This window comes from Silurus aristotelis, assembly GCF_946808225.1.
Source record: "Silurus aristotelis genome assembly, chromosome: 22".
In the NCBI taxonomy this organism is placed as follows: domain Eukaryota; kingdom Metazoa; phylum Chordata; class Actinopteri; order Siluriformes; family Siluridae; genus Silurus; species Silurus aristotelis.
In genome coordinates, this window is record NC_139595.1 from 19,115,529 (window position 1) to 19,136,673 (window position 21,145).

Here is a 21,145-nt window from a genome sequence, read left to right on the forward strand (position 1 = left end):
TTACTGCATTTCTAAGAATCATTCAGTGTGTCTGTCTCCACATGCAGTCTTTACAAGATGCTGAAGAATTGTAATAATAATTAATAATAATAAAAATACACAGAATAAACTAAATGAAATTGTGATATCATAAAAAGTAGAAAATTTTATTTTGCAACTTTATTGCGTTACAAAGACACATCAGCGTTGTAAACTCACCTGGTTCTCCTCACACAGCTCTCTGAACTGCTGGAACTTCTGAGACATGAGAAGCTGGGCACTGCCTACTGCACTGCGGATCTTCCCCAGAACTACACACACACACACACACACACACACACACACACACACACACACACACACACACACACACACACACACACACACACACACACACACAGTATTAAAGCCTAACATGTGATTAATATGCTGTGTGATTAATGTACTGATGGATTTTCTTACCATTTGATTCTCAACAGTTGATTAAATATGGAAATGTGAAAAAATCTGGAATTTAAACTTTGGAAATTGTAATAAAAAGTTTCGCTTGTTTTTTTGATATTGAATAGTTATGTTTGTCTATGAGTAAATGCTTTTATTTATATATAAAAAAATATTATATACAGTATATGGAATGTGGATTACTTTTATTTATTCTTTTTAAATGGTCTTCATCATGCAGATGAGTGTTTATTTCAGAGTGTTTGAGGTTGTTATTTGCGTGTCTCTGTGCTGCTCAGTTTGTTGGTTTAGTTGTTTGTTTGTTTGTTTGTTTTTTTTGCCTTTGGCTTCAACTAATATAAGATGTGCTAAATCGGGCCCTGCTCCTGTAGGGCTGATCTCAGCACACTTCACTGCTCTCAGCCTCAACACACTTCATTAAACACGCTCACTAATTATTACACAGCTCTCAGTGAGGCGAAGTGACACTGGTGCATTGTGGGATTGCAGGAGGGCACTGGGTATATTTACATTTTTTATGTTCTCAAATTAGCACACATAAAGTGTATGTAAGTGTGTGTAATTGTGTGTAATTGTGTGCGAAAGTGTGTGAGGTGGCTCACTGTCATCAGGAAGCTCGTTGTGCCGCTCCTCCTGCTCCATTTGCCTGCACCAGCCTTCCATGCGCTCGGCTTCGGCTTGCAGCAGTTTGAGGAACCAGCGTCCGTCGCGCTGGCACACCGAGCGGCTTCGTGCACTCTGGAGCTGGTCCTCGATAACGCCGCTGTCCACCCAGGGCTCCGGAGGAGGCAGCACGGACGGGTCAAAGCCCACGGAGGCGTAGTCATCTGAGGTGCAAGCGTGGTAATGGTTCCCCGAGCCCTGGATGCTCACCGTGGAGGCCGTGGCATCCCGAGAAAAGGTAACGTCATTGTCTGGAGACTCGGTGGGAGAGAAATCGGGCATGTCCAAGTCCGCCTGAACCGCCGCCGTCACGCTGTTGGAGCGCATGATCCGGCGATGACTGCCAGGAAACACCACGAAAGGAACTTAAACACCATCACAAACATCTCAGCAAATAGACCCTATATACTATTTAAGCCACATACACCCTGTTATATATATATATATATATATATATATATATATATATATATATATATATATATATATATATATATATATATATATATAGTGCACTATGTAGTGAAGAGGATATAAATTGGGACACAGCCATGGTGATGAAAGCTGTGATATTCTCAGTTTGTCTTGCCTGTGGGTAAACTACTCAGATTTGTAGTATAGCAGACAGGAGGCATGGTGTAAGGTCAAACAAGCATGTGTGTGTGTGTGTGTGTGTGTGTGTGTGTGTGTGTGTGTGTGCGCAAAGTATGACATTTTAGACAAAAGAACACAGTAATACTGCAGCTGAGTCATGATTGTGATTCATCATAGGTTCCTACAAGTAACAGGGTCAAAAACAAACACACACACACACACACACACACACACACACACACACACACACACACACACACACACACACACACACACACACCTTCTCTCGTCCTCAACTTGAATCCCTACTGACTGAAACTTCGATTGGTCCTCAGCCTCCTGATCTTCAGGGCCGTCCACCTACACACAAACACACAAACACACACACACACACACACACACACACACACACACACACACACACACACACACACATACACACAATCAAAATGTGTCATCTATTATATTATTAATCATCTAGTGTAATCATTTATTTATTTAATTATAATTATCCTATTTAATGTTTCTAAACCGTTTGAGCTGGAACTCAGTCTGTGCTTTTCTGCTCCCCAGTGGACACTGTCGGTACTGCATGTGTGCAATTATTTATTTATTTATTTACTTATTTATTTATATTTTTTTACCATATAAAAAGCATAATATATTTCCGGTTAGTTTAGCCAAAATACATCAATATTTTCTTTCTTTCTCTATCTCACCTGTATGCCGATGGAGAGACACCGGCCTTTGCGGAGAGCTTCCCTGTGGGCATCCCTGTGTGTATCCCTGTGTGTATCCCTGTGTGTATCCCCGTGTGTATCCCTGTGTGTATCCCTGTGTGTATCCCTGTGTGTATCCCTGTGTGTGTCCCTGTGTGTGTCCCTGTGTGCGTCCCTGTGTGCATCTCTGTGTGTATCTATGTGTGTATCCCTGTGTCTATCCCTATGTGTATCCCTGTGTGCGTCCCTGAGAGGGTCCCGGTGTGTGTCCTCCAGTGTGGGAATCTGTACAGGGACAGGAACAGGGACAGGGAGAGGCAAAGTCAGGGGCAGGGGCAGAGGTGAGGTGGGGCCGGCGTTGCTGCTTGAGCTGACGTGTTGGCTTGCAGGGCCGTGCACCTGCGCGTTCGCTGCCTCAATGGCGGCCGTCAGAGCCTTCATGCTGTCGATGCTCTCTGTGGAGTTACTGAGAGCCGAATGCAGCGCCGTGTCACCATGGCGATGACCCGGCCCGTCCATGTAGGCGTCCTGCGCCGACTCTGTACTGCTCTGAGCCGTGATGCTGATGAAGGGCTTGGTGGAGGAGCGTGGAGGAACCGGAGGAGGCGTCTTCTTATAGGTGGTGATACACGAGGACACTGCAGCAAAACACACACACACACACACACACACACACACACACACACACACACACACACACACACACACACACACACACACACACACACACGCACAGCTTAGCCAATCAGATTCTGGCATTCTGAATATTCACCAGCCAGGTGTTATTCATTCATGAGATAAACTTAAATCAAAGGAATAGTGTCTGATGGTCTGTTTGGTGTCTCACCCAGCCATTAGTGTTGCACAAGCCAGGTGACTCTTTGTGTTGGTCTCGAACCCGGATAAATGTGGAGGTTTGTGTTATTAAGGACATCCAGCGTAAAACATGTGCCAAATCAAATATGTGGATCACAATATGTGGATCACAAACCAGAATTTCCGAGGCCCGAGTTACCAACGACCGACACAGGTATCGTTAGCCAACAGGGTACCGGTGTAAATTGTGCTACTGTTGGCTGAAGGAGGAGAAGGAGAGGAGGAAGACGTCTACAGAGACGGCAGGGAAAGGAAAAGTGGAGGAGAGTGGAGGTTCGGGTTGGTACTTTAAATGTTGGTACTATGACTGGTAAAGGGAGAGAGGGAGCTGATATGATGGAGAGGAGAAAGGTAGAGATGTTGTGTGTTTAGGAGACCAAGTGGAAAGAGAGTAAAACCAGGAACATTGGAGGTGTTTAAACTGTTCTATCATGGTGTGGATGGAAAGAGAAATGGTGTAGGGGGGATTCTGAAGGAAGAGTACAGTAAGAGTGTAGTGGAGGTGAAGAGAGTTTCTAAAAGGGTGATGAACATGAAGCTGGAAGTTGTAGGGGTGATGATAAATGTCATCAGTGCTTATGCTCCACAAGTGGGTTGTGAGATGGAGGAGAATGAGGGTGCACACAGGTGGACTATGTTCTATGTAGGAGATGCAACCTGAAGGAGATTGGAGACTGTAAGGTGTTGGCAGGGGACAGTGTAGCTAGACAGCATCAGATTGTGGTCTGTAGGACGGCTTTGGAGGTGAAGTAGAAGAGGAGATGAGTGAGGACTGGAAGAAGAATAAGATGGTGGAAACTGAAGGTGGAAGCATGGAGATATTTAGGAGAGATGGCAGTGGAGTTTTAAACAAGGTTGTTTAACAGGATTTTGGAAGGTAAGTGGATGCCGGAGGTATGGAGAAGGAGTGTGCTGAAAGAGCACCACAGATGCATTATTTGCTTTGAGAATGTTGATGGAGAAGTATAGAGAAGGTCAGAAGGAGCTGCATTGTGTGTTTGTGGATTTAGAGAAAGCGTACGACAGGGTGGAGAGAGGAGTTGTGGTATTGTATGAGGAAGTCTGGTGTGTCAGAGAAGTATGTGAGGGCGGTGCAGGACATGTATGAGGACAGTGTGACAGCAGTGAAGTGTGCAGTAGGAACGACAGACTGGTTTAAGGTGAAGGTTGGACTGCATCAAGGATCGGCTCTGAGCCCTTTCCTGTTTGCAGTGGGGATGGACAGGTTGACGGACGAGGTCAGACAGGAGTCTCCGTGGACTATGATGTTTGTGGATGATATTGTGATTTGTGGTGAGAGTAGGGAGCAGGTGGAGAAGAGCCTGGAGAGGTGGAGGTACACGCTGGAGAGAAGGGGAATGAAAGTCAGTAGGAGTAAGACAGAGTACATGTGTGTGAATGAGAGGGAGGGCAGTGGAGGGGTGCGGTTGCAGGGAGAAGAGTTGAAGATTTTGAGATGTTCGTTGGGAGTGACGACGATGGACAGAATTAAAAACGAGTTTATTAGAGGGACGGCTCATGTAGGACGTTTTGGAGACACGGTGAGAGAGACCCATTTGAGATGGTTTGGACATGTGCAGAGGAGGGACATGGGGTATATCAGTAGGAGAATGCTGAGAATGGAGCCACCAGCAAGGAGGAAAAGACAAAGGCTAAGGAGGAGGTTTATGGATGTGGTAAGTGAAGACATGCAGGTAGTTGGTTTGAAAAAAGCAGATGTAGAGGACGGGGGGGATGGAGACGGTGTGGTGACCCCTAATGGGAGGAGAAGAAGAAGAAGAGGTCTGTTTGGTGTCTGATGAGATCAATTTACTGTGAATATGTCCTTATAGACGTCTTATTAAGATTTCATTTGTAGATTAAACATACAGCATTCACAGAGAGTGTTTAAGTTTATAATAATAAAATGGATGTTATTGGTGGATGCGCTCTGCACCTGCGACTACCTACAGGAAATACCTTAATAATAAACAACAAACAAATTAATTATTACATAAGTAACTTACATTTCCTGTTATTAACATTTTATAGACTTGCTGTTTCTCGGGCATTATTTTAGTTTAGTGCAACAAATCCATCCATCCATCCATCCATCCATCCATCCATCCATCCATCCATCCATCCATCCATTCATCCATCCTTTAATCAATCAGTGATATTTATACTTTATAAGTACAGGATTCATTTATTTTAGGAAATTCCAGGATGCATTTGCAAAATCACTCCATGTTTTATTATTTTTAATGGCTGTGAACAAAATTGATAGGAAATGAGAATAAAATATAAATAAAATATTTATTTTTACTGTAAAAAAAACCAAAAAAAACAAAACAGCTTTGTACTGTGGTTATTTTCAAAGCTCCATCAGATTTTATCATCCAAATGTGATGTTTCACAAACTACCAAAGAGGGAGAAAATCCTCAAAACCCCACACTAAACACGACCTAATCCCCAACGCCTGCGCACTACAAGTGTGTGTGTGTGTGTGTGTGTGTGTGTGTGAGAGAGAGAGAGAGAGAGAGAGAGAGAGAGAGAGAGAGAGAGAGAGAGAGAGAGAGAGAGGAGGAAGGGAGGGAGGGATGGAGAGAGGGAGGGAGGGAGGGAGGGATGGAAGAAAGCCCTTTACAAATCACCGCATTTTCATTTGCATTTTCGCCTGTAGTTCCACAGAACAGCCACACGAGGGCAAAGAAGAGACGGAAAATACTAAGATGCTTCTTCATTCTTTTATGGTTTCACACATGACATAACAAATGCAACACTTCCTTCTTACTCGGTCACTATATAAAAAAGGCAGTGGGTAGGCCGAAAGACACACACACACACACACACACACACACACACACACACACACACACACACCGGAAGTGTGGCAGAAGAATTCTCTCAGTGTAAGGTTCTGTGTGTGTGTGTGTGTGTGTGTGTGTGTGTGTGTGTGTGTGTGTGTGTGTGTGTGTGTGTGTGTGTGTGTGTGTGTGTGTGTGTGTTGTGTGTGTGTGTGAGTGTCTAAGGTTAAGTCCTTGTGTAAATAACACAATGTTGCATACAGGCTCAAAGGTGCTAACACACACACACACACACACACACACACACACACACACACACACACACACACACACACACACACACACACACAGAGCAGTGTGTGTGCAGTAGAGATAAGGTGCAGAAGCAAACACACTCCATCAGCTTCAGAGATTCTTCTTGCAATCTCTCGCTTTGCTTCACTCCTCCGGGTTTAAATGAGCCATTAAGTGAAAAAAAGAAAACGTACACGATTTTCTTAAATGCAGTCGATCATCTGAGATATGTTCAGCATTTAGAGTTTGTTTCAGTAATTGTACACTAAAGCTACGAGTTCTCAGTCCGATCTCTACGTAAATCTTTTCCACAAATAAACTCAAAAATCACATCAGTAGATTCCTCTCCATAACCCAGGGTGTGTTTCTGAAGATGGCCAGTAACATTACAGACGAGTCAATGCTGCTCCTGATCCTATTGTCTTTCGATTACGAGACAAGAGAGAAAAAAAAGGGGCGATGCTTTGCACAGTAACAACAATTAATGTATTATAGCAAACAATTATTACACCTATAGTGACCTGTACGGTGAATTTGCATAGAAATATTTACACACACACTGCTAACATGCAGCTAATGATCAGCTTTTGATTAATTATATTTATTAACAGTTATGTTAATAAATAATAATAGGCAACATTTTAATTAGAAAATAAATGAATAAATTTTTTAATTAGCCAGAAAGATATACAATTAATCTGGATTTTCTTATTTTTAAAAATGGCAAACAGTTTGATCTATCTATCTATCTATCTATCTATCTATCTATCTATCTATCTATCTATCTATCTATCTATCTATCTATCTATCTATCTATCTATCTATCTATCTATCTATCTATCTATCTATCTATCTATCTATCTATCTAATAATGATGCACTTATTATTACAGACATCTTGAAACCATCAAAACCTGATTACGGTTATATTTCCCCAAAGTGGTGTGTACCCCCCCCCTGCCGGCCACAAAGGCGTACTGCAGGAACAGACAGTACTAACACACAGGTCACTTCACCCTCCAGAATATTAATAACTCTTATTAAAAGGAAATTAAATAAATAAAAATAACATTTCATAAGGCACACACATGAATAAGCGAACGGAAACAGTCCTCGCAACAGTTATTTGTGGAGAGTCTGTGGAAACGCCTACACGCCGCTGAGCGTAACGCAGTCGGATATGACTCACTGTTCATCAGGAAGAGACCAATTACAGAGGGAGTGCACGGAGAAAGGGTCTAATATGCAGCATTACATAAATACCGATGGAGAGAAAAAAGACAGAGAGAGAGGGAGGAAGAAGAGTGATGGAGGCCTGAGTTAGTTAGTGATCGATTCAGTGTGTTTGGAATTTCAGCTAATTAACAAATCTTCTATCTATCTATCTATCTATCTATCTATCTATCTATCTATCTATCTATCTATCTATCTATCTATCTATCTATCTATCTATCTATCTATCTATCTATCTATCTGTTTGTTTGTTTGTTTACTTAAGTAATATAATCATTAAAAGATGTTTTGCACCCAACATCACACCCTGAAGTGTTTTATTCCTCTTACACCACAGAAATCTGTCCATTACAATTATATCCATAATGACATTATCAAAGCAGCTGTTCAAGAAAATAAACCAAAACCTTCTGACCAATCAGAAGCCAGAATTCGAAAGAGCTGTGGGATGAGAATGCGATATTTGAGCGACTTTTTAATTAAAATGTCCAAGTGCTGAAAATATTCGCATAGCATTATTAATCATGACATTATCATATCGTCCAGCTTTCCTTTGAGCTACAAGTGAGTGAGCACGTAAAAAGTCTTTTCCTGCTTCATGAAAGAAAGAATCAAATCAGAGTTTTTCACTCCGACCCTGTCGAAGCTGTCGGCTGTATCGGGGGCAGATGGCGAGTCCGTGCCACGTCTGGGTTCTCAGCTGGGGGGTTTTGGACAGCCAGAGGGGTAGAGGGCGATGTTCTCAATGTCAGCTTTTCCCATAATATATCAGGGTGGGAGCGTGTGGCGTGGGCAGCTGGATGTGCTTCACGAGCAGAAGGTCGAGTCTCAGTGTACACAAACACACACTTCATCTCAGAGTGTCAGATGCTAATGCTTATTAATGCTAATCACTTTTCTGGCACAAATGCAGCAATACTCATGCTAACGCTGATGTTAACGCTGCTTCAAGGAATTACGGAATCACGGAACACGTCCTTATGGGTTTTTATTTAAGAAAAATATATACAATTTTATTCACTATAAAGTATATAACATATGTGATTAGGATAATATGTGTGTAGGGATTAGGATTAGAGTTAAGGTTAGGGTTTATGGTTAGAGTTAGGGTAAGTGTTCAGGGTTAGAGTTCAGGTGAAGATAAGGGTTTACGGTAAGAGTTATGTTACGGCAAGTGTTTAGGTTTAGAGTTAAGGTAAGGGTTTAGGTTTAGAGTTAGGGTAAGGGTTTAGGTTTAGAGTTAGAGTTAGGGTGAGGGTTTAGGGTAAGGGTTTAGGTTTAGAGTTAGGGTAAGGGTTTAGGGTAAGGGTTTAGGTTTAGGGTTAGAGTTAGGGTAAGGGTTTAGGGTAAGGGTTTAGGTTTAGAGTTAGGGTAAGGGTTTAGGTTTAGAGTTAGGGTAAGGGTTTAGGTTTAGAGTTAGAGTAAGGGTTTAGGTTTAGAGTTAGTTAGTATAAGGGTTTAGGGTAAGGGTTTAGGTTTAGAGTGAGGGTTTGAAGTTAGGTAAAGGGTTTAGGGTTAGAATTATGGTTAAGGTTATGGTTAGAAAAATAATTTAGGGTTCAAGGTTAGGGTTAGGATTAGGGCTAAGGTTTAGGGTTTTGAGTTCTGGTTTAGGGTTTGGGATTAAAGTTAAGGTTTGGGGATAGGGTATGGTTAGGGTTTAAGGTTAGGATTAGGCTTTATGGGTTCAGGATATTTGATTAGGGTTTAGGAATGAAGGTTAGGGTTTAGGGGATGGGGTTAGGGTTTAGGCAGTAGGGTAGAGTTTTAGGTTGGAGGTCCTTTTTTTTTTTTTTATATCTCTTTCATGTTATTTTCCTGCCCTTCATTTCCTTCAGAGGTGAATATGAGTCTGTGCATGTTTGCTACTGGGTAAATTCTCCTGTGTGTGTGTGTTCACACTGATACCTGTGCTGCTTTGAATTGTCCGGACCGTCGTGGTGGTCCGTGGCGGTGATGCAGGCAGTAATGGTCCATCGTCGTCCTGTGAACAGCCCTGATCGATGGCTCGTACATAGCTGTGACTCCGCATCCGGAAACATCCAGGAACCGGCAAGTCCAAGGCATCCACTGCCTGAGACTCCATCTCGCTGAAAACGCTTTCACACACGGCCTCGATCTGACCGTTCACCTCCACCTCGCTCACCTATATATATATAAAACACAGACTAAATATTAATCATCTGTGGATTATATCTCATCTTATCATAGAAGAGTTCAAAGGTCAGAGGCCAGTAACCTGACTAATGGTGCTCATAGCCCTCATGTAGCTCTCGTTGCGCGAGCGGTATTGAGGCGAAGCAAGGAGAGCCTTAGGATCCAGATTCTCCATGCTTCTGTTGATGGAAACTTCGCTGACGGCTCGTAGGTAGCTGTGACTCCGGATCTGCAGTTTTGGAGAGTGTTCTGTAGAGATACTGCAAAAAGAAGGAGTGAGAAACGCAGAGTCGGACCATCAGACAAAACATACGAAGAGCCTCAGAAACATCAAAGTTTAAGAAAATGATTCACTATTTATGTATCGTCTACATGACTGTTTATTGTACACAGTCGAGTAAACCAGCATAAAAAATGTATAAGTTTGTTCCTTGAAAGTTTATCTCTAATGAGTGAGCCAGTGGAAACTGCGGCAAAGAAAAACTCCCCGAGATGGTATGAGGAGAAAAACCTAAAGCGGAACCAAACTCAAAAGGGAACCCATCCTCATCCTCAACACCAACGGTCCATTCATTTATAATACGAGGGGGTATCAAGGAGTTTCGAGCGACATCTGCACTTCAAGATTGGAAGAACATCATTGGACGACAACAAGAGATCAGGAAGTCCTTCAGCAAGCTCGACCCCCGAAAATGCATGATGACCTTCAGAGAACAATCCACATGGTATCACTTGTGCACCCAAACTACTCGTAAGATTTGGGTCCTATGGACTTCCCAAAGATGAAGATCTGCCTCAAAGGTAGCCGGTTTTGACACCATTGCAGAAATTCAGTCTGAATTGCAGAAGGTGTTTGAGACGCTTTGAGAAAAAGGACAGTGGCAGGAACACTGGAAGGGCAGTATTGCTGTGCAAGGGGACATTTTTGAAGGTGTGGAAACCCAGATAAATGTAAACAGAGCGAGTTTTTGATACCAACTCGTAGTTATTCAAATTAAAATGTAATTATTTAAATATAAAAAACATAAAAACAAGACCGAAGTCTAATTTTAATCTTTCAGCTTCCACTGTACACTGCATCTAGATAAAAACGCATACGCTTATGTGTAGAATTCCGGTTCAAAATTTTACAATCAGGCAACAATACGCACTAATGCCTATCATGCTGCGCTTCACGATCCGCTGACAGTCTGATGTTTTATTTATAGAGCTGCGAGTGACAGCCGTGAGCGTCTGCTCCAGCTGAGACAGTCTGGGCATCACATGTGCAGAGAGGATGTACTGTAGGAGAGTTTACAGAGCTTTGACTTCAACATTTAAAGCTGTGAAATCCCCAGTGAAAAGGGGAACAGACAGATTTGGGAGGATATGAGGGGAGCTATTTTTTCCCTCCTCATGACACATGCTCAATGTGGAGTTGCCGTGCTGATGTCACTTCCTGTGCGAGTGTGAGCTGCGAGAACTCACAGTCGTGCTAAGGCCTGCGTTACGCACCGAGTGAGAGAAAGAGAGAGAAAGGAAGAGAGGGAAAAGAGGAGAAGAAATTCATTTAAGACCACCCACACAGTTAACACACACACACACACACACACACACACACACACACACACACACACACACACACACACACACACACAGCTGACAGGCAGACACATCGCCTCCAGCTGCAGCAGCATCAGCAGGCCAGACATCACTGGAAGCCACACACACACACACACACACACACACACACACACACACACACACACACACACACACACACACACACACACACACACACACACTATTTCTCTTTCTCTCAAAGCGCTGCAGGCCATTCGCCCCCACTAGAGTCTTCTCGGCATCTCCAGCATATCAGTTTGTGTAATTTTTATTGAAAACTAAAACATATCATAAAAAAAACATCAATTATTTCCCTCTTTTAGTTCATCCTATACCTTTACCATGTTATGGAAGGAGTCTTCAGTGTCACTGCTTTGTAACCTTGTTCACAATAGCAGGTGATCTTTCTTGTGGGTGTGGCCTGTGCAGTACTTTATTGTTCTAACAGATCAAACAGAGCAAACTTTGCTCAAAAATCCCATATGCACGGCTAATCAAAAAGAGGTATGTTAAATGGAAAAGATGAACCATGTGGAAGTGAAAAGACGTTGGGACACAAGCGCTATAGGATCTGTCCAAAGAATCTCTTTCCCGGGTCATCCCTAATTTGCGTAGAATTTATAAACATTTTTAAAAAATTAGTTTTACACTAATAACTTTCCGTTTGAAAACACATATTTTCCTTCTGTCCACACTGAGACGGCGTTCTCAGTCAACAAGGGCGTAGCTTTTTGAAAATGCTCTCCAAACTGGACACATTTGAAAACAATTATTAATTAATTATAATAATTATAATTATTAATCCTTGACGCTTTGCTCATGCGCAGTACAGGGACTTCACCCCAATAACACTGCAAATAATCCAGCAAAAAATCTATTCAGCAACACCACCAGAGTCGAAATAGGAAAACGCAAAAGAGCAAGCTTTCACGGTGTCAGTGCAGCAGTTTTACAGAAATCCCACGACTAATTAAGAGTAATTACTCATAGACTCTATGGAACGGGCTGCATGGTGTTAATTAAAACTGTGCGAATGAAAGAAGGAACCGCGCTTCTGCCGAGACTCTGATTGAAATCTGCACTGAGGGAGGTTCGCCTACAGAGGCTTGGCGTTCCTGCACTGCACGATTCACAGGTTCACCCTCTAATGATATAAACAATAATCTTATCCATAAAAAATGTTTAGGAACGAGTTAGGGAGTGAAAGAAGGCGGGGCCATCAATGCTGGTGAAGCAATGAGGGCAGGTGATGGGAAAAAAGCTTCAGCAGAAACACTGTGAAATGTTATCCATACCTTTGGGGGTGGTTGAGGGGCGTTGTCAGATGTTTCATTAAAAGATATTTAGATGGCGGTGAAATTGTTATGATTGATTGGGCTAGTTACTGGGCATGGAAACCAGCAGTCATCCTTCTCTAACTAAATTATAGCTGCATTTAAGTAATGTGTGTGTGTGTGTGTGTGTGTGTGTGTGTGTGTGTGTGTGTGTGTGCACTTACTTGAGCGTGGTCATCTCAGTGAGTGACGGCTGAGTGGCTTTGAGGTAGCTGGCTCGTCTCGCCTGCATCTTGGGCGACGGTTTGGGGCTTCCATCCGAGTCGCCGCTGTCGTCCTCGGCCATGGCTTTAACATAACTGCCACTGCGCATCCGCCTGCATGGGATGTCCTCCTCCTTCCCCATGGGGAAACCACCCCACTCATCCTGAGGAACCTGCAAAGTGAGAAGGTCACACACTATAATGTACAGCCTACAAAATCTATTAACCAGTCTGGGGTCGTCTCACATCTGTATTACTTCTCAATCTCTCTCGCTCACTCAGACACACAAGACTCTCTCTCTCTCTCTCTCTCTCTCTCTCTCTCTCTCTCTCTCTTTCTCTCTCTCTCTTTCTGCATGCTCGGATACAGCACTCTGAACAGCAGCTTTTTTTGGAATGGAGGTTTGTGGCTTCCCCTCCTTGTGAAGGGTGGCAATGATTGTCTTCTGGACAACCGTCAGATCAGACGTCTTCCCCATGATTGTGTAGCCCCAGTGAACCAAACTGAGAGACCATTTTGAAGGCTCAGGAAACCTTTGCAGGTGTTTTGAGTGATTAGCTGATTGGCATGTCACCATATTCTAAATCTTTATAATGTAAATTGGTGGGTTTTAGGTAAAAGTGAGCCAAAATCATCACAATTAAAATAACCAAAGACTAAAACTACTTCAGTCTGTGTGCACTGAATTTATTTAATACACGAGTTTCACAATTAAAGTTGAATAGAAAAGATATAAAAGAATAATAAACTCCACCGGATAATTATTTTTAATCACAAAACATTTGTTTTACTGATACGCCAAGTCGAAAATCAAGCAACAAAAACTGTCACTGTACTCATCATCCAATTAAAACACCATAATCACTTTAAAACGTTTACAATAATATTTTTTCTTCATGCTTTATGTTGACTTTTATGTTGATGTTTGGTTTCACTTATAATAAACATACATTATAACAATTATAATTAAGTTTATTTTTTAATTATTTTATATTATTTTTATGTATTAAAGTCAAAATTTAACATTTAAATCTAAGCAATACATTGTTATTGTGTCATAAAAATACATAGCCAATCAGGTTTCTGTATGCAAACATATGCAGTACAACAGCAGTTCACTACAGAATAAAGGGGCGGGGCATACACATATGGAAAGTGTTTAGAAATTTGCAATTTTATACAGTCTGGATTGGCTTTATATTGGCTGAATTTGTTTTGTAAATTTAAGATATTAATTTATTATTTTAAATAATAATTAATATCAAATATGTTTCAATTAATTAAATTAATTGTATTGTTATATATTCTATTTTTTTTCATTTATTTCATTTCTTTGTCTCAGTATAATATATGCATTATGCATTTCATCATGGTCTGTTTTTTGGCTGTTTTATTTAATTAATTAATGTAGTTAAATTTTAAAGTTTAAAAGTAAAACATAAATGTATTAAATAAAATAAAATAAAATTTTATTCTTACAATTTTATTATTTTCTGGAGATCCTGTTTTGCCGAATATTTATTTGATAATAAAATATATAGAATATTAAAACAATAATAATAATCATAACTAAATATTCATAGTAAAAGCTTTTAAAAATATTTAATGAATTAAATATTGTTTAATATGAGTTAAACAATATTTAACTCGTTTAAAATTTGAGTTAAACGAGTGTATTTTCTTTTGTAGATGTATATTACCACACACACACACACACACACACACACACACACACACACACACACACACACACACACACAGCACATTGGGCAGAGATAATTAATGAGGCTGCCGGTGTGAGCTCGCATGATTGGGCTAACGATGCCTCCCTGTGTATCACAACATCTGTCTCGACTTCACTCACTCACACAAACTCTGATCAGCTCCATTAGATAATCCACATGTTCAACATCATGACTTTGAGACAATTCACACAATCTGACCTCAACACAGGTTCTGAGAACACCCCGATCAAGCAAACAGCCTCCGTCTTCATCATTTCCAAACCGATCAGCTGAGACTTGTTTTTTCTGCATAATGGCTTGTGTGTGTCTGTGTGTGTGTGTGTGTGTGTGTGTGTGTGTCTGTGTGTGTGTATACTGAATGTGAATGTGTGTGTATACAGTATGTGAATGTGTGTGTGTGTGTGTGTGTGTGTGTGTGTGTGTGTGTGTGTGTGTGTAGAAGTGTCTCACACGGCACAGAGCGAAAAATCCCACGGTAAAGAATTCCTCTGCCACAGTGTGAATCGGCGCAGCGCTACCGTTGCTGTGGAAACGGAGGGTCCTGGCGTCACAGCGGGTATAAAAGGCAGTTAGTGATAATACCAATGTGCCCACACACACACACACACACACACACACACACACACACAAACACACACACACACACACACACAGATGTGTTTATTCCTTAAAGACAGTGTTGTGGAACAAACTGGACACCATTTTAATGGTCATGTGATAAACAACCCTGTCTCCTTTTTTTTCACTCCAAACATCTCAAACAGAGCTTCAAGATATTAATACATGACAGTAAGATTCCAGGACATGATGTTCTCTAAAAATATCTGACTAGCCTTGTATTTGAACACCAGGAAGCTTGTTTGGATGTTACAGAATGATACATAGTAATATCGTGGGTTTAAAAGTCCTGAACAAAATTCAGACCTCTGCTGCTCAGTTTGATACTGCACCATATAGACATGTAACGTTAATGCCCCCAAAAAATATGCACAAACGATGCTCCAAGTGACCACAGGATACACTCAAGTACGCTACCGATTTACCTAACACTGGCAGTAGGGGGCGATACGAAAATTGTGCCCAAGTTCTAATAATCTTGCTGGTCACATGATGACATTAATCGATAAGCTAACTTGATGTTCCCATATTACCTTCTGAAATTCACCCTCGTTTTTTTTTTTTTTTTTTTTTCGAACGATTGTTGGTTCGAATGTAAGGATTAAAATAAATATTTAAAAAATTGCATTTTCTCAAAATGTTCCAGCTCCCATCAGGTGTAGCTACCTCGTTGTGGTTTCCTTCACCTCTGCTAGTATAGTACTTAGCTTTTTTTTTTTTAATTTAGCTAGTTTGGTTTGGTCTTAAACACTGTACGTGAAAAGATCATGTTATTTGTTGTGTCTGAAGATCGTACATTCGACGAGATGTAAAATGGCTCCTGCATATGCTACTTATTTTTTTTTTTTGTGCAAAACTCTTTAACAAATGCTGTCTTCTTTGACTTTCCAAAGCACACTAGGAGTTTCCCCTGAGAGTCTGAGCACTAAGCACCCGACTGAGCTGAAATCCTCAGCACAGGCTCGCAGCATGCCAACCCGCTCTGACTTCCTGCCTCATTTAGGGGATAAAAGATCCTGTCGAACATCACAGCATCCAATTCCGCTCATTACTGCCATCCAAGATGTGCTTTTGGAGCAGCATTTTATCACCAAGCCATAAAAATAGAGGTTCCTTTTTCATTTCTACATTTTTATGAAGGGTGAATTGGCCATGATATTTGTGGAAATCCTCGCAACTTCGAAGTTCTCTTGCTCTTTCTCTCTTTTTACACACAAACACAAATACAACTCGAACAAGATCTTAAGAAGTCCTAACAGCTGTTAGACATGCTATCAAAACATCATTACGGATAATTTGGCAGCAGGATCATCCAGCGCTTGAGTGGGATTAACCGCCTCGCTCGAAAGCAAAGTGCCATCCCGCATCCCGCAATCTGCAACTGTTCAGAAAAAACCCTGAACATTTATTCACAGTTACTATGGAAACCAGGGTTCTGAATTTAGCACGTTCAAAAAAAAAACGGAGAAAAGCAAAGGGATACAAGTTATTCTTTGCAAATTTGCGAGCGTGAGAGAGAACATGGCAGAAATCGTCTCTTCAGAAGGAGGAGGACGTGTGACTGAGAGGCTGTGAATCACACCCAATCACTCGTAATGCATCTTCTAGTCTGTTAAATTGTTCTTTTTTTTAACTTGAATTAAAAAACACCAAGGCCACGCCTCCTATACGGAGACTGACAGACACTAAGGCCATGCCTCCTAAGGGGCTGACTGACATTTATACTTTTAGTGGACCTTCATTAGCAAAAATGACCAGAAAATAAGCCATTTTTCCTTGAATTAAACTGACAAACACAGGCCATGCCTCTTTCTGAGATTGACAGGCAAATAAGCCACACATTCACTAGAACTGACCAATGTTTTGACCACACCTTCTTCCCTAAGACTGACCGGCACAAAAGAAATGGAATGGCTGACACAAAGGCCACACTTCCTCCACTAGGACTGATGGGCACAGAGGCCACACCTTCTTTACTAAGGCTGACAAGCACCAAGACCAAACATCCTTCACAAGGACTGGCAGGCACAGAGGATACACCTATTATATCAGGACTGAGAGGCACAAAGGCCACACTTTATCTACAAAGGCTGACAGACAACAAGGGCACACCTCCTTCACTGGGGCTGACAGGCACAGAGGCTACATCTCCTTCACAATGAGTGATTGACTTTAAGGCCACACCTCCTTCATTAGTGCTGTCAAGCATAGAACCCACAATTCCTTCATTTGGACTTCCAGGACCGGAAGCCACACCTTGTTCAGTAAGACTGACAGGCATCAAATCCACACCTTTTTCAATAGAACTGGCAAGCAAAGAAACTACAATTCCTTCACTTGGACTGACAGGCACAAAGGCAACACCTCCGTCACTGCTGCTTAATTTTCAAGCATGAACTTTTGTTTTTCTGTACAACAGTGAGGTTAGTATCAGTGCATGTCAAGGTGCCATTTATTTCCCCCTCCACAATGCCGCTGTGATAATTACTGCAGGTCTCATGTTTAATGACCCTTTAATGACAGACATTTATTACCCAGAACTTTTTCTTAGTTTTTCATTAGCATTTTTGTATCTTATATTTTTGGTGCACAAAGCACAAACTACTGCAGGTCTTGTGTGTAATGACCCTTTAAAGCCAATTATTACCCCACATGTTTATTTATATTTCATTGTACAAGTCCCAGTTCATCATCTGCAGCATTTTAGCAGTTCTCATGTATTATCCGTGGCTGCGTTATAGACCTTGCAGTGCGTATAAATGAGGAACTGTTATATTACTCTGTTCCTGGTGGTTAAATATGCATTCATATTTTTAGAATATCTGCTGCATTGTATGTTTAAATGGACTACTGTTTTTTTATCCAGACATCACATCCTAAATTTTGAGTAACAGGGCGGAGCTTCGTTTAAGTTTTGATTTGCCGATTGCAAAATTGATATATATTTAAGATTGGTTCTAGACTTTACAAAACACAGGTTGTTCACTAGCAAGCAAGATAAAGTTTGCTAGCAAGATATATGTTTAACTTATGCTTTACAACAATGATTTGCAAATGGCTGAACAAGTTTAAACCTAAGCTACACCCCTTGTTTAACCAGGAATGCCTGTCAGTCAATTTCAGGATGTGCTCTCCAGGCAGCAGTTGCCTCCATGAGGTGGTAAGACTCAAACCCGAAAGCTGGGCCGTCTGAATAATTAAACATGTGCTGCAACCCACCATCAGCACTCTGCTTTCTTTCTGAAGTGCTTTTATGCAGATTTAAATAATTGAACGTGTGATGAAACGAAGGCTCTCACATCTCCCTTGGAATCCAAACAGTCAATGCTTAACTCAGGATTTGAAATCCACAGTTTACTTTGTCACTTGGGACCCAAACCAATCAAAACCACTTTATTCATTTAATTTAATCACATCAAACTGACATGTACACACCCATCCCATCTCCCTTCTGTATTTTACACATAAACACACATTAGACCTGTCACAATTATGACATTTCACATTTTCATTGTTTAAACACCAACAATATACAATTTGACTTTTCTTTGCACTTTATGTGGCATTAATAACAAAATGGTTTATTTGCATACGGAGTGGCTACATGTTATATGAGGAGCCATGACATTCAGAAACTGATATACGTAGATGTTATCCTCAGTGTTTGATGAAGAATGAAGAACTTTTATATCAGTGCACAGAAATGTAGTAATTATATAAGTAAAGCAAAATCACTGTCTAGACTGCGGGGAAAAAAAACTAAAGATCCTGATCAACTCAAATACTTGCAACTACTCAATGTAATAATTGTGACAGTTCTAAGACACACCACCTTATTAACATACAGTATAAATGATAGAAAGGATTGGTAAAATAAATTATAGAGGAAGAGATGAAATATTAAAGGTTCAGAGGTTAATTAAAATACCAGAAATAATATATGATCGTCTAACTAGAAAGTAAGGCGGCTACTGGTTTGCACTTACTTCTCAGCAGAACTCAAATCAAAGCTGGAGCCTCTCTCCAGGAAAGAGCAGGAGGAGAGGAGGAGGAAGAGGATGTGACGGTGGTGGTGGTGAGGGTGAAAGTGAAGGTAGGTGAGGTAAGCATGGGGGTGCAGGGGAGAAATTATTAATAAAGGATGTTGGAATTTTTTTTATTTGGATTTGGCATACCTGCAAGAATTGGCATGTGCGCTCCTGCTGACAAGCCTCTGCTTTCACTAGTGCCTTATCTAGATTTACAGCGGCCTGCTGGTACACCTGGCGCGCCCTGCTCACCGTGAGAGAGGACGACCATGCACTCTTCTTTGCCAGCTGTGCCACATCTGTGCCCGGTTGCGTGATGGCACACGTTGTGCACTTGGCCACATCACTGCTGCTCCGCGAGTTCTTCAGCGTCGGCTCGGCTCCACATGCCTCCAGGAAGTACTGAGACTGCGCCCGCTCTGGGTGACGCCCCACGGTCATGATGCCTGGTGCAGCATGGCGCAGAGGGCAGACATCCCGCTCTAGTTCGTCCGAGCTCCAGTATCCTGAGGGCGGTGTCCGTTGCTTGGGTTCAGCCGATTTGCAGCGTTCCCGGCTCTTGCTTCGCTTACGCTGCCGTGGTGTCGGTGCCGGCGTGTTTTCTCCATCCGGACTAGCTTTGCTTCCATTCATACTGCTCTTACTATGTCCGTGCCCATGTCCACCATGGTGAGGCCCCTCTAACGAGTGTGACTTGGTAAAAAGTTTCTGCACCGAGTGCACCAAGTGCCGGATACGCCCAGGACTGTCATTGCGCTGCTCTAAAGCAGCCGCAGCAGCTGCTGCCCGTTTATACTGTAATGTGTGATAGCCGTCCCGTGCCATTGGAAGCTGACGATCCAGATGTTCTAGCAGGTTGACCGGCACTCGTTGGCATTTTCCCACAGGCCCCATTCCACCTGTGTAGGGCACAATGGCACACTCTTCCTTAGGCTCATGGCTTGTGCTGTAGTGGCGCCGTGGGAAGGTCCCATAAGGCACCACACAGTCTGGCTGGTACGAGCTCCGAGACGAGTAATACGGATGATCAGGAGGAGGTGGAGCCTCGATCTGGCTGATGAGGTAGGGCTTGCGATCACCGTGGTGACCCATAGGGTCATACGAAGGCTCGCAGGCCACCATGTGGTGGTGGCTGCGGCTGCTGGAAAGGCCTTTCATCATCATCATACAGCCAGGGTCATGAACACACTCACTTTGCTAACAGCTCCGTACTCTCCCCACTGGACCTGTGGAGAATGAAAGAAACATCCGATGAATAACTGTACACACTGTGCTCATTATAGGTAGATTTGACAGGAAGTTCTTGTTATTCCACACACCACTGCTTTAAATGCAGCCCTTAATGACCACCATCACTTACAACCAGTAAAGTACCTCCTATAGTTTTAAAAATAGTAAATTTACACCTTGGTAATTCCTTGTACTTGAGGAAAATTATGAGTTTTTTTAAATGAAATGGCAATAAAATTAGGAACCTTTTGACAAAAGTTCAAATTCTGTCTCTGTCACTTCTGTTCTATTTCCATCGATTTCTCCAGATCTATCTGAGATTTACTGACAAATTGTGACTTCACACCATTGGAGTTAAAGTTACTTTATCTTTTGCTGTCTGTTTGTAACCTGGAAGGCTGCCCGTCTTGCTTTGATCAGCACCTAAATACACTTAGACATAGCAGGTCCACTGGGAAACTGCAGAATGATCTGAGTTTCATTCACGATTCCCAGCACCGACTCTGGGATCTACCTTCTTTTACTTTCCCTCCTAACACCCCGTGTTCCCCCAATCTCCATAAGTAATCATGTAAAAAATGAAGATCGATTTCGCTATTTTTGTGCAAAGCGTTCGGATAT

General features: G+C 41.9%; 1 protein-coding gene across 4 annotated transcripts in view; it reads right to left on the reverse strand.

Annotated features, from left to right (window-relative positions):
• Positions 1-21,145, reverse strand: part of dlgap1a (discs, large homolog-associated protein 1a) — a 63,956-nt gene that overhangs the window by 5,279 nt on the left and 37,532 nt on the right. For 2 of the 4 annotated variants that reach the window (XM_083525607.1, XM_083525608.1), the window contains exons 2-9: positions 19,547-20,520; positions 12,864-13,075; positions 9,846-10,023; positions 9,515-9,752; positions 2,418-3,055; positions 1,979-2,058; positions 1,044-1,444; positions 199-290 (exon numbers count right to left, since the gene is read on the reverse strand). In XM_083525607.1, coding sequence (XP_083381733.1) covers positions 199-290; positions 1,044-1,444; positions 1,979-2,058; positions 2,418-3,055; positions 9,515-9,752; positions 9,846-10,023; positions 12,864-13,075; positions 19,547-20,461 — 2,754 coding nt within the window. In that variant the 5' untranslated portion in view covers positions 20,462-20,520. Of the gene's footprint in view, positions 1-198; positions 291-1,043; positions 1,445-1,978; positions 2,059-2,417; positions 3,056-9,514; positions 9,753-9,845; positions 10,024-12,863; positions 13,076-19,441; positions 20,521-21,145 lie in introns of all 4 variants that reach the window. The other 2 variants (XM_083525605.1, XM_083525606.1) reach the window with 1 other exon arrangement.